Source organism: Lynx canadensis, chromosome E2, assembly GCF_007474595.2.
Source record: "Lynx canadensis isolate LIC74 chromosome E2, mLynCan4.pri.v2, whole genome shotgun sequence".
NCBI classification, from domain to species: Eukaryota; Metazoa; Chordata; class Mammalia; order Carnivora; family Felidae; genus Lynx; species Lynx canadensis.
Genome location: NC_044317.1, coordinates 53516320 through 53529404, shown reverse-complemented (window position 1 = coordinate 53529404; position 13085 = coordinate 53516320). Strand labels below are relative to the sequence as shown.

The 13085-nt window shown below is 59.1% G+C and overlaps 2 protein-coding genes across 5 annotated transcripts; both read right to left on the bottom strand.

Moving 5' to 3' along the window:
* Window positions 1-304: 304 nt before the first annotated feature.
* Window positions 305-1925, bottom strand: ADM5 (adrenomedullin 5 (putative)). Its single transcript, XM_030298665.1, has 2 exons — window positions 982-1925; window positions 305-772 (listed from the first exon to the last, which is right to left on the bottom strand). Exons 1-2 carry the CDS (start codon window positions 1047-1049, stop codon window positions 517-519), a joined length of 324 nt encoding a protein of 107 aa, XP_030154525.1. The 5' UTR covers window positions 1050-1925; the 3' UTR covers window positions 305-516.
* Window positions 1926-2322: 397 nt separating this feature from the next.
* PRMT1 (protein arginine methyltransferase 1) lies at window positions 2323-11832 on the bottom strand. 4 transcript variants are annotated; one of them, XM_030298661.1, is made up of 11 exons: window positions 11734-11822; window positions 9486-9539; window positions 8851-8952; window positions 7895-8050; window positions 7690-7753; window positions 5895-6037; window positions 5044-5131; window positions 4834-4949; window positions 4066-4216; window positions 3652-3773; window positions 2323-2627 (listed from the first exon to the last, which is right to left on the bottom strand). In XM_030298661.1, exons 1-11 carry the CDS (start codon window positions 11767-11769, stop codon window positions 2544-2546), a joined length of 1116 nt encoding a protein of 371 aa, XP_030154521.1. In that variant the 5' UTR covers window positions 11770-11822; the 3' UTR covers window positions 2323-2543. The 4 variants fall into 4 exon arrangements, with proteins under 4 accessions (XP_030154521.1, XP_030154522.1, XP_030154524.1 ...); XM_030298662.1 differs by lacking the exon at window positions 9486-9539 and having other exon boundaries at window positions 11734-11832; XM_030298664.1 differs by lacking the exons at window positions 9486-9539; window positions 11734-11822 and adding an exon at window positions 9182-9281.
* Window positions 11833-13085: the final 1253 nt, after the last annotated feature.

Here is a 13085-nt window from a genome sequence, read left to right as displayed (position 1 = left end):
TCATAGCCCACCTTTGGGTACGTGTAAAGTCACGCGCGTGGGTATCGAGCCGGAGCGAATCCAAGTTCTACCATCCCGAGGAGGGAGGGCTACTTTGGGGAGTTGGGCCCGCCCACCAAAACCGCCCACGGAAAAAGCAGCTGCGCGGCTTGAGTGGTGCGAAAGGGAAGCTACAGCAGATTGGATTCAAGTGAGACAGGCAGAGGGACTTCCGTGTGGGAAAAGGTGCACGGATAAAGGGGGAGAATATGTCACAGACTGAGCTCAGACTGGGAGGCCGGAATGGGCACAGACAAGCAGAGGCTGAAACGTGAAACTCGTTTTATTAGGCTCTGGACGATAGTATTCTTTGTACATGCTAGGTCCGGTGTGCACCGGGTCCAGCCCAGTCACAGCCGGGGGGAGACAGTTTCTGAGTGAGCCCAGGAGATGGAGGGCAAAAGAAACTTGGGATCGTGGCCCCAATACACAGGTAGGTAAGCTGAGGCCAGAGGAGGAACAGGGACGTGCCCGACGTCACCCAGCCAGCCGGGCACTGCGCTGGCCTCTTTTCTTCGGGCCAGGGTCATAGAGACGGAGCAGGACTCTGGCGTCGCGCTTACGGCGGCGCCCGTAGCTGTGGGGGTCCTGGGGCTCGCGGCCGGCCTTCCCTGAGAGCTCTTTGGTGGAGGCAGAGCTGAGCCAGTATATAATCTCTGGCAGGCGGTGCGTCTGGCATGTGCCCAGGGAACAGAGGCGCCTGCGGTTCTGGGCGACCTGATGCAGGGGCCGTCTGGGGAAGGAGCATGGGAGAAGACCGGGTTCAAACAGAATCCTCTCGAGAAAGGGGTCTCGGTGGGGTCGGGGCACCCAGAGCTCCGCCACAGGGCAGGCGCGTGTACAGATGACCATTCCACCGGCGCGGAAAACCGTGGCCTGAAGAGGGCGCACGCTCCTCGCGGTCTCCTTCCCGCCCGGTCCCCGCCGCCACCCGCTTCTCACCTGCCCGCAGAGTCCGGGTCCCCCAGGATGGAGGAGGCGAGAAGCAACAGGAGGACGTGGGAAGTCATCGTGGGGTGGGGCCGGGAGTGGTCCTTGAAACCCCTGGGCGAAGCGGCCCGTCTGGAGTGCGGCCCCGCCGCCTCCCGACTCGCGCTTCAGCGCCAGTCCCCACTCCCCCGGGGGGGAAAACCGAGGCCGAGTCCAGGCCACACCACGCCAGAAGGGAAGACAGAACCTGGATCCCCACGTCCTGTCCTTGGCGCCGGAGCCCCACACGGGTGTGCTGGTCGCGCAGCGGCGCTCTGACCCTGGGAGGCCTCTGGAGAGCGACCGTTTTAAGGAGGGAAGAGGGGCGGGGCAGCTGACACCTGCTAGTGGTGACACAGCTTAGGGCTTCCAGGAAAGGGGTGGGGGCAGGGAGGCGCCGGGCTTCTGGGACTTCAACCTCAACCCATCAGGGACCCTGCCTTGGAATGGCCAGGCTCCTTCGTGGGCAGGACAACGCCGGACATGTTGCAGAGCCCCCCAGGGGTGTGGACAAAGGGAGTCTGGGCCCCAGAATAGCCGGCAGACACCATCCCGGAAGGGGAAGAGGTGTAGACAGGTGGGAAGAGCCACAGGGCCTAGGGCTTCAGCTGTACTGAAGCAGGTGTCAGCAGGGCCATGAAAAGGAAAATTCTGGTGGCTTAGGTGGTCCAGGTCCTGGGACAGCATCCTGGGGGATGAGGGGCTCTGTACACAAGGTCGTGGGAAGGGTCGGGTGTGGATACCATGCCTGCAGCAGAGGCTGAACAGAGGGTCCCTGGGGAGCTGAGGTTGGGATAGCCTCTGGGGAGGTGGGGAGGCCCTGTGGCCCTAGGAGGGGACCCTTCCCTAGTCCCCCAAGTTCCAAGCAAGGCTGGGGAGAGAAGCAGACACCCCCTCCCCACAAGTTCTAGCCCCTAACAACCCCCCCATGACTCAGTTTCCCCAGCGGCAGCAGCAGGCAGGGCAGCAGTCACTGCCAGTCAGCCCTGGCCTGGCCTTGGAGGGTCCCAGACAGGAAAAAACAGCCAGAGGAACAATGTGTGTGCTGGGGGGGGCGGCGGGGGGAAGATGGCTTTCTGGGAAACCTAAGGGCCCAGCTGTGCTGGGAACCCACACCCCAACCCTCCCCCAGCCCAGCAGGGCAGTGGAGCGGGAGCCCTGCCCAATGGGGACAAGTGGGAATGGGGCCTCAGGGGGTATGAGTGAGGGGGTTGGGGGAAGACACAGGCCCGGAGAGGCGGACGGGGGAAGGGACCCTGGTGGAGGGTGTGGAAGGCAGAGACCCCACTCCGCCCCCCCCAGGAAGCCGAGCCGTCCCAGCTGAGGATTTATTGGCGTAAATGCAACCATATAAAAACATAAGTTATGAAAAACACAGTCACGATGTGCCCCCACCTCCCAGCCCAGGCCCCTAAAACCCCCTTCTGAGGGAGGGAAGGAGAGGAAGGGGGAGCCCCCAAACTGCCTAAGGATGCCGCAGCCCCTGGGCCCGTGCAGGGCCGGCCCGGCCGGGGTGGGAGAAGCCGGGCGCCGCCTCAGCGCATCCGGTAGTCAGTGGAGCAGGACAGCTCGCACAGCTGGCCCTTGAAGTCCAGGTCGATGGTGAAGTCCAGGTCGCGCTGTGGGGAGAGGGCAGACGTGAGGGGCGCACGCCACGGGGCAGGCAGAGACCCGAACCGTCGGGAGTCGGGAGGCAGCAGCGGGGCGCGGGGTCTTGTTTTGGTCCAAGGCCAGGCTGGAGACTCCCCGGGGCCGGTCCCACCCTCAAACCCACCTGGAGCCCGGCCGATCCGGGCTGCTCTGTCTCCCACATCCCGAGATCTTTCCCTATCCCAAGCCATTGGCCTCATTGCTTTTGAAGAAAGCAAACCCCTCTCCAGCCAAACTCAGGGGTCCCAACCCCACCTTCCGCACTTCCTCTACTCCCAAGCTTCCGGGAAGCCAACACTTCCGTGCTCCCCACCCCCCCAGGACTCCCCGGAAAGGCTCGGGGCAAAGTCACCTATAACCATGATGGCGCCTGCCCTCAGTCCTCGCTGCACCTCATGCCAGGCGCCCGGGCTCCTCACCCATCTCTGGGCATCTCCCTGTCTCTTTAGCTCACCGGGTGTGTCTGTGTGTGTGTGTGTGTGTGTGTATGTGTGTCTCTCTCTCTCTCTCTCTCTGTCTCTCTCAAGCTCGGTACCACAGACATTTGGGGCCACAGTGGAGGATGTTCCGGTGTCCTGGTCACCGTGGGATGCGCAGCGGCATCCCTGCCACTCCCGGGAGCCACCAGTAGCACCCCTTCTCCAGTTTTGAGAGCCCCAAATGTCTCCAGACAGAGACAAGTGCCCTCTGGGGGGCGGCAAAGCTGCCTCCGCTGGAAGACCTCCAGCTTCCCTTGGAAAGCTGGCGTGACCTTGGGGCCTCCTCCTCCGTCTGTGCTCCCCGATCAGGATCCAGCCCGGGCGCACAGATCCACGCGTGTAGCCCAGGCCCCCGCCCTGCGCTCCAGGCCCCAGAGCCTTCGACCTCCCATGTACTCGGGGTTTCTCTGGGGGTCTCCGACTCAACCTAGCTGAGAGGGCTGGGCTGCCGGGGCCCCAGAACAGGCGGAGGTGCCCCTCCTGGGCCCACCCCCGAACCCCCGCAGCGCCTCACATTATTCTTGGCGTTGGGCCGCATGCCAATGGTGCCAAAGATCTCCTCGCCCGTCTTCACGGTCAGGTAGTCCTCCATGTAGAACACGGTCTGCTTCCAGTGCGTGTACGGGGACTCGGGGCCTGGGGGGTGCGGTCGGGTCAGCCAGGACCCCCCCCCCCCATCCCCCGGCCTTGGCCGGGCCCTTCCCTCTGGCCGGCCCCTTGATGACCTTTACTGAGCGGTGACAGGGGTCACCATCCCCGAATCCCTTCACTCCCATCAAGTCCTGGAGAGGGACCTCGTCTACTTTCACAGGTGGGGAAACTGAGGCAGGACAGGCTCAGGTGAGCTGGCAGAGCCGCGGTCGCAACACGGGCTCCCTCTGCCGGCTGCTGTGGCACAGCCCCCACCCCGGCCCCGCCCCCCGCTCACTGGTGGAGAAGCCTGTCCTCTTGTGGCAGCGAGTGAACTCGATGTTGAAGTAGGCCACCAGCGCGTGCACGTAGTCATTCCGCTTCACTTGCAGGCAGAAGGGGGAGGTGAAGGTCAGGTCTTCCACCTTGACAGTGTAGATGTCCACCTCCTGCGGGACAGGCTCCGTGAGCCCCACTCCCCGGCACCCCGCCCAGCGTTCGCTCGGCCGAAGACCCTGGGGGTGCCACGTGGCAGTCCCCAGTCCCCTCCCTCCCCCACCGGAAGCCCAAACCGGACAGTCCTACTTCCTAGAGCAACTGCTCGTGCTTGGAGTGTCACCCGTTACCCCTTCACCGGCGTCCCCCCGCCACGCTCGTGACGGCAGCCAGCGTGATGTGAAAACACTGGCAACGAGATCACGTCAACCCCCGGCTCAAAACCCTAGGACGGTTCCCCGGCACTCTTTCTGGCAGGGTGCCCGGCCGCCCATCCAGCTCCTGCCTCCACTCGCTCCGGACTTCCTCTTCCTCCACGTGGCTCTCGGCCCACCTCTCGTGGCCAAGCACAATTCTAGAATCCACCCCTCTGTCCGAACCACGAGCGGGCTTAGCTCACAGAGCTTTTTGATGGTCAAGGTGGCTTCTCTGGGCCTCCGGCGCCACCTCTGGCTGACAGGTCAGACTCCAGACAAACACCTGGACCGGAGGTCTTGCTCAGGCCCAAGTGGCGGCCCTTCCTTGTCTCCAACCCCGGGGACAACCTGGCCACACACTCTCCCCACCTCACCTTTATGAGGCAGGCGTTGGTGACCAACTGCTTGGGGTCCACCACGTCCACCAGGGGCTCCTTGATGGCCACGTCTTTGATGCAAGACATGTCAAAGCCATATACGTTCTCCCACCCTGGGGAGGCAAGCAGGGAGGAGGGTGAGCCCGGCAGGGGGCGCTCAGGGCAAGCCAGTCCCGCCCCACGGGCGTCCGAGGGACCCAAACTCACAGTGGATCTTGTAGTCTTTGTACTGCCGGTCTTCGATGGCCGTCACATACAGCGTGGCCCGGTCTGGGAAGATGAGGCCATCGGGTGCCTGCCGAGGGGGAGGGGGAGGGTGCGAAGGATGGGGGGAGACTTGGGACACCGGCCCCAAACCTGGACAACTTGCATCTCTCTATCCATCCACACACTCTATCTCCGCCCTGCCCACCTGGACTCCTACAAGCGGCCTCTTCACTGGTTCCTGGCTTCTGTCCTCACGCCCTCATCTAGGAGCACCTAAGTCAGATCCTTCATAGGTTCTGAAGGATCTGCAGGACCCTCCCTGGCTCCTCTGAGAGGAGAAACCAAAGTCTCATGGGAGTGCTCAGGCCCCCTGCACGTTCTGTTTCTTCAGTCCACTCCCTGTCCCTCAACACACAGTAAAAACTCTCCTGCCCCAGGACCTTTGCACTAACTATTTCCTGGGCCCAGGTGCTCTTCCCCCAGGATGTCATGCAGCCTTCCCCTTGACCAGGTCTCAGTCACCTCCCCTTGGGAGGCCTGCTCTGATCTGAGCACCCGGAAGCATGGCCCTCCAGCCTCTCCTATCCTTCTGCCCTGCCATGTTCTTCTTCCCGGCACCAACCACCTCCTGACACTCCTCGTCAATGTCTAGCTCCTGGTGCCTGTAACATCCCATTTTGGCTCCGGGCCCTCCGACATCGGAGTGGTCAATCCCCTGTACGAAGTCCCCTGTGTGGGAAATATCTGCCATGGCTTTTGTCTTCTGCCCAGACCCCGACTGACAGGTATTCAACACGTGGCCGAAGGAGCCTGGCCCCAGCGCACAGCCCCCACCCCGCCGGGGGCCTCACCAGCCACTTGTCTCGGGCATAGAGGACGGTGTTGAGCATTGACTCGTAGAAAAGGCAGTAGCCCATCCACTCGCTGATAATGATGTCCACCTTCTCCACCGGAAGCTCCACCTCCTCCACCTTCCCCTTGATGATGGTCACCACTGCAGGGGCAGACAGAGGCACGTGCACCCAGCCCTGAGGAGACCCGTCTGCTTGCCTCTGGCAGGGGAGGGAGTCGGCAGGTGGGGGGTGGGAGGGGGCGGGGGGGCGGGGTGGGCAGGGCCTAGGGATCCCACTGAGCAGCCCGTTTTATCCAGGAAAGGCTGGGGGCTGCATTTGGGCATCTTCAAAGAACTCGACCAGCTGAAGCCACGCTCTGTGAACTCAGGGTTTTTTATTTCTTGTTTTTTAAGTAATCCCTATGCCCAACGTGAGGCTTGAACTCACAACCCTGAGATGGGAGAGTTGCACGCTCCACCGACTGAGCCAGCCGGGCGCCCCTCTGTTAACTCTGTTTTAAAATTCATCCATCACTCTGGATATTTTTAAGGCAGAAGCAGAAATTTTGTATGGGTTAGGCATTAGGTGATATTGAGACTTTGTCGTTAACAATATGGTCATATTTTTTGAATGGCTTCATCTATTAGAGACACACACAGCAGGATTTACAGGAGAAATGATATAATGGTTGAAATTTGCTTCAAATGGAGACATTTAAAGCTGACTGATAGATACCTGGGGGCTCATTATATTAGTCTCTCTCTCTTAATTTATATATACTAGTCTCTTAAAAAAAAAAAAAATCACTTCAGGAGCACCTGGGTGGCTTAGTCAGTTAAACATCTGACTCTTGATTTCAGCTCAGGTCATGATCTCCTGCTTTGTAAGATCAAGCCCTGTGTCAGACTCTGTGCCGACAGTACAGAGCCTCATTGGGATTCTCTCTCCCTCTCCCCGGCTCGTGCACGCACTCTCTTTCAAAACAAATTAACTTAAAAAAAGATAACAATCACTTCAGTTTCTAGAATGCTAGGAGCCTCCACAGCCCGAAAACCCACCATCTTCTCATTATTCTCTGCCCCTCGAACCTTGCAGGTGGGAACTTAAAAGCCATTTGGTGGGGTGCCAGGGTGTTTCAGCTAAGCACCTGACTTTGGCTCAGTTTGTGAGTTCAAGCCCCACGCTGGCCTCTGTGCTGACAGCTCGGAGCCTGGAGCCTGTTTTGGATTCTGTATCTCCCTCTCCCCCTCTCAAAAATAAATAAACGTTAAAAAAAAAAAAAAAGCAACGCGGCAACATCTACACAACTTGTATTTTGACCCGAGCATCCTACTTTTATAAAACTGACCTCACGGACATGCTAGTTCATATGTGAGATGACGTTATGTGCGAAGGGACGAACATCTCAGAAGCTGCTTACGTGTCCGCCCCCAGAGCCTGAATAAGAAAGCTGAGGTGGGAGCGCCTGGGTGGCTCGGCCGGTTAAGTGTCCGACTTTGGCTCAGGTCATGATCTCACAGTCCATGGGTTCGAGCCCCACATCGGGCTCTGTGCTGACAGCTCGGAGCCTGGAGCCTGCTTCCGATTCTGTGTCTCCCTCTCTTTCTGTCCCCTCCCCTGCTTGTGCTCTGTCTCTTTCCATCTCTCACAAATGAGTAAACGTTAAAAAAAAAATTAAAAAAAAAAAAAAACAAAAAAGAAAGCAGAGGTGTGTGCATCCAATGGGGATTGTCGAACCCCACTGCCAAGGGCCCCGGGGAAGTGGGAAATCACTCATTCCATCCCCACAAACCCATTCTCTTCCTGGGCTCACCATGGTCTAACTTGTTGGCTTTGACGATCTTCACCGCATAATCAGAGATACTGGAACACTCGATCTGGGGGCCCAGAAAGAAGGGAGGGTGAGACTCCCCCACTCCGACCCTCAGCCCCCCGTTCCCCTCCATCCAATCCCTGAGCCCTAAGGGGCCCCTCCCCGTCCCCAGGCCCAGGCCCACCCGCCTGCCCAGGACACTCACCCCGATGACCTTGCGGGCTCCGGCCTTGGCAGCGAACATACAGAGGATCCCTGTGCCCGATCCCACGTCCAGCACCACCTTGTCCTTGAAGAGGTGCCGGTTGTGAAACATGGAGTTTCGGTACGTGAGGGTGCGTACCTCATCTTTCAGCATCTCCTGGGGGGCACAAGACACAAACACGCCATGAGGGTGCCCGCGTCCCCAGCTGGAAAACGGGGCAGCCTGGCCCCTGACACTGGTGGTCGGAGAGCTAGAGCTCAGCCCTCCCACTTCTTAGTCCCCTTGGAAGAAGTCATTTCTCTTCCACATGCCTCCGTTTCCCTATTTGTAAAATCAGATTGGATGGACTAAACTCCCTTGCACCTTGGCCCGATTCTGTTGTTGCCTCCTAAGCCCTAGTGATCTCTGGCTTTTACCCACTCAGTGCTACCGAACTGTTCACTTAAAAAAAAAAAAACAAAAAACAACAGTGTAGTTTGTTATGTATATTTTACTACAGTTAAAAAAAAAAAAGAGTCCTTTGCAAAAAAAAAGAAAAAGCAGAGGTCCTCAGAATCCCATCCCAGGCGCTTTCTGGGATACCAGCTTCCAGAAGGTGCAAAAGGGTCCAGAAGCCCTGTGCATCTGGGCGGGAGAGGCTGGGGGGCAGTCCCACCATCGGACACTAGAGGGCGGCAGACACCAGCCGACCCTGACCTCTGGCTGAAGTCGCAGGCAGGGAGGCAGGCAGGCCGGCGCCCCAACCCCAGCCTCCCAAGAGCTAAGGGCTGAGCTCCGTCTCCAAGGCAACGGCTGGGAGAGGCGACCCCGGGGTGTGTGCCTCCTACCCAGAGGGGCGGCCAGGCCCGCTGCCAGGGGAGGCAGTGCGCATGCGTGGGACATTAAGTTCCAGCCCTCCGGAAGATGCACATTAACCCCCTCAAGATGCGGCAGCTTTTGGAGCTGCTCACACTCACCTCGTGAATGCCGAAGTGAGCATAGGAATCAAAGTAGTAATCTTTGGACGTCATGTCCTCAGCGTTGGGCTTCTCGCTGCTTTCTGCTTGGCCACAGGAGACCTGGGAGGGGTGGACGGGAGCACGGGTCAAATCTGGGGGCTCTCCAAGCCCTCTCAAACATTCAGGTCCCTACTTCTCCCTCCCGAATCATACCATGGCAACCCTACAGCCCCCGCCTGCCATCTTGCCTCCCCCAGAACCCCCAAAACCTAACAACCCCACTTTCCTCTTCCAGGACCCCCCCAGAGCACCATCCAGGGGAATACCCCAATACCTCAGCCACGCCTACCATCTCTCCAGTTTCTCTGCCCCCGTCTCTAGCTCAGCCCACAGCTGGGGAGGGGAGGGGAAGGCAGAACTGAGGCAGACACGGGAAGGGCAAAGGGGGGCTGGAAATGGAGTTAAGGAAGTAGCCACAGTATTTGGGGAGGCCAGATGGGAGCCACAAACCTGCAGGGGGTTTGTGCTAACGGTTTGGGGGCACAGGGTGAGCTGGTTTGAAGCAAGAGGAATCATGGTTAGCCGGCTAGAAAGGGCCTGATGTGTGGCAAGATATATTTATGTGGGGAAGGGTCTCACAAAAGGATATTTACTTCTTCAAGAGGCGGCTGGAGGCTCATCCCATTAGCCAAGGTGGCTACAAAATTCTAGGAGAGAGTAACAGGGAGAAAGGATTAGCTACTGGGAGTGGCTAGGGGAGGGCCAGGCCAGGGGACCCCCAGCTCACAGGGGAGGGGGTGTCTCCTGCAATTTGCCTATTCCTTGGCGGGGAGTGGTGGCAGAGGGAGCAAGTAAAGAGGCAGGGCTGCTTTTAAAAGGGAGGAGGGGAGTTGGGGGAGAAGAGATGGGGTTCTGTCCCAGCTATGGCTGGAGAGATGGTGGCCCGCCCCCAAGTTGTCCCTCTCTGGCCAGGCACCTGACCATCCACACCTCCCCCATCCAGGCCAGAGGAACTGGCACCCGCCAGGCACACAGGCACTGCCAGCTGTCGCTCCCCCTCATCATCTAATCCCCCCAGATTATGTGACACTTCCTGACACGCACCCCCATCCTGGGGTGCCATGAGTAGCTGGCGGGGGGGGGGGGCTGGCAGGGTGTACCCACTGGGCATCTGCCACCGCTGCAAACAAGTCTCTTGTCTGAGAGGGTTCCAGAAAGGAGGTGTGGCACACAGGCAGGGCTGGCACCCTGGCCACTAGCTCCTGCCTTGGGCTCAGGGAGCCCCCAAACAAAACCAGCTGGAGCCAGTCTCCTAGCTAATTACCCTCTTCCCATGAAGGCAGAGTCTGGGGAAGGAGGCCAGACTCTGGAACCCCTAACCGGTCAATCCCCATCCCAGGACCCAGGCCCTAAACGCCCCCACCCCCTCCCCGATCCCACCACGGCCGCCTATCCGCCCCGTGTGGGGCCAAGTCCTGAGACAACTTCTAAGGAAAGTACTTCCTCCACCCACACAGACCCTGGTCCAGGAGCCAGCCAAGGAGGATAGAGGGGTCATTGGAGTGACCCCTGGGAGCTGCCTGCCCCCAATGCTACAAGGGAAGAGGAGGGAGTTCAGAGGCCCCATCAGATTACATCTCTTCCAGATGTGATCATCCTCTGGGCCCCAAGAAGCATGAAGTCACAGACGTGACCCACACAGCTCCAAGCTCCACCCCCACCCCACCCCCAGCCAGTGAGGACACCTACCTATACAGGCTGACGGGTAAGGGGATTTCCCAGTGGGACCCATTTCTGAACACCACTAATACCACGACCAGGCAAGTCCCAAGAGAGCCTGAAACAGCACCGAAGCCAACCCCACACGGCTGCACGAAAACTAAACCTTTCAGGAAACCATTTCAAGCCTCCAGGCTCAGGACCCTCAAACAGGGCTTCAGCAAGGGGGGAGGGGACCATACCCCACCTTCGCGTATGCGCCGGGGAGAGAAAGATCTCCAATAGGAGGTAATTTATATTCCACCACATCCTTTTCATAGCAGAGACTCTCCCTCCCCTCGCCCGGGGAGGTGGGCTTTGGGGCACGCCCCATGAAAAAGATGTCCCTCCCACACACCCAGAAATGGCCACAAGGGGGTGCACGACGCCTTATCGGGAAGGATCTCCTTCAACTAGAGGCCCCCCCACCACCCAGAGGGAGGTCACAGGGGCATGCCCCATCCCCCCAGCTCCCAAAGTCCCGGGCAGGGGAGAATCCACGGACAGGAAACCGGGGGCCCGGTGGGAACCAATTCTTCCTCTTCCTCCAATCCCAACCCATGACTGCACGAAACCTGGACCGAAGCCTAAGCAGATGCCCCGGTATCAGGAACGGCGTTGTAGAGAGTCGAGCTACACTGCTCCCCTCGAGAGACCCTTTACTTGTCCGAGGAACCGAAGTAAGCCCACCCCGAGGGGTACAGAACGATCCCGGGGGAGAGGGCTGGGGGCCTCGGAGGGAGGGTCGGAGCCTCCTCTCCGCCCCCCCGGGGCGCCCCTCCCCCGGTCGGGGGCGGGGCCTTTGTCCCGCACGTGGAGCCCGCCGGGCCACCGGGCACGGCACACCCCCTCCCCACCCACCGTGGCGCGGCCACGTGGGGGCCTGGCCGGAAGCGCCCCCAGCCCTCCTCCACGTGGAGGGGGCACGACACCCTCGGCTCGACCGGGTGCCGCAGGCCCCCGAAAGCCAGGAAACCCGCATCTCAAACTGTATCCTGGAATCTGGAGCATGCGCTTTCCCCTCCGTACGTCCGAAACCCTTCAGCCCCAATCCGCCCATTCGGAGCCCCTTCCCCACGACGAAGGCACAAAACATCGACCCCAAAACCGCCTCCTACCCCCGGCGGCGCTCCGGGCGCTCACCTCCATGATGCAGTTCGCGGCCTCGGCTGCCGCCATCTTCACCCGCACCTACTCCTCCTCCTGCCGCCGAGACCCCCCCCTTTCTCCGCACTCCCCCGGGACCGCCTTATACCGGAGGGTCCACGGCCCGCCCACCACGACCCCGCCAGGAGATCTCATTGGCAATGGAGGCGGCCCGTCTGAGAATGTCGCTTAGCGACTGGGCAAAGAAGACGCCCATCAAAGTTGACGGGCCCGCCCAGTCTGGTGTGCGGAGCCCCGCCCCCTTAAGTCGACGGGATGGGAAAGACGGTCCGTCTATCACAAGAACTGCGACTATGATTGGGCAAAGTCTACCAGAAGTTCCCTCCCCTGCTCCGCCAAGCACCGCCTCAAAATTTCCCGGTGGGCCCCGCGCTAAGCAGACATCTTGAAAGAGAGCTGTCCATCACCTAAACAACCCGCCTCTTAATAGCTGCTATTGGTTTATCCGGAATGTGACGTCATGAATACTTTGGACAAGCCCTGTCAAGCTGCTGGTCTCAAGGAGAATGCGGCGATTGGCCCACGAGGAGTGTGGGAGGGCAGTCTTTAGGCTCCAGCTATTGGCTCAAAGGAACTGTCACTCCTCCTCCCTTGGAGGAGGCTTCTCCAAGTAGCCTTGGGTGGCTTCTCCCAGCCCTATGGGAGTTCAGAAGAAACAAGGGAGTTTGTGCCCACTTACCTGAGGGACAGTGAGAGGCTCAAAGAAAAGGAGGGCTTGTCTGGGTCCGAAACAAGTGAGCTATAGGAAGGACTCAGGCCTCACGACATATAGCCACCTAGTCCTCTACCTGACTGTCCCGAGTTTTCTAAATACAACCCCGCTCAAGCCACTTGGCCTTTGCCGGGTCCCCACCCCCGCTGGAATACTCACCTCCCTTTGCCTGTCAACTCTTGTACATCTTTCTGGGCACACCTGAGATGCCACCTCTTCCGGGAAGCTTTTCTCCTCTTGCAGAAAAAATTACTACGGACCTTCCTGACTTATGATGGGGTTACGTCCCTGCCCCCAATAAACTGATAGTAAGTTAAAAATAACGGAACTTGAAAATGCATTTAATCCACCTAACCAGCCGAAAATCATAGCTCAGCAATGTTTGGAATACTTACATTAGCCTACACTTGGGCGACATCATCCAACACAGAGAGTATTTTATACTTAAATGTTGAATATCTCATATAATTAATTCATCGAATGCTGTTAGCATGGTTGTATGGGTGCAGAATGGTTGTATGTGCATTGGTTGTTTACCCTCGTGATTGCTTGGCTGTGAGCTGTGGCCTAACATGAGAGATCAGGAGCCCAAGGAAAGATCCAAATTCAAACTCAG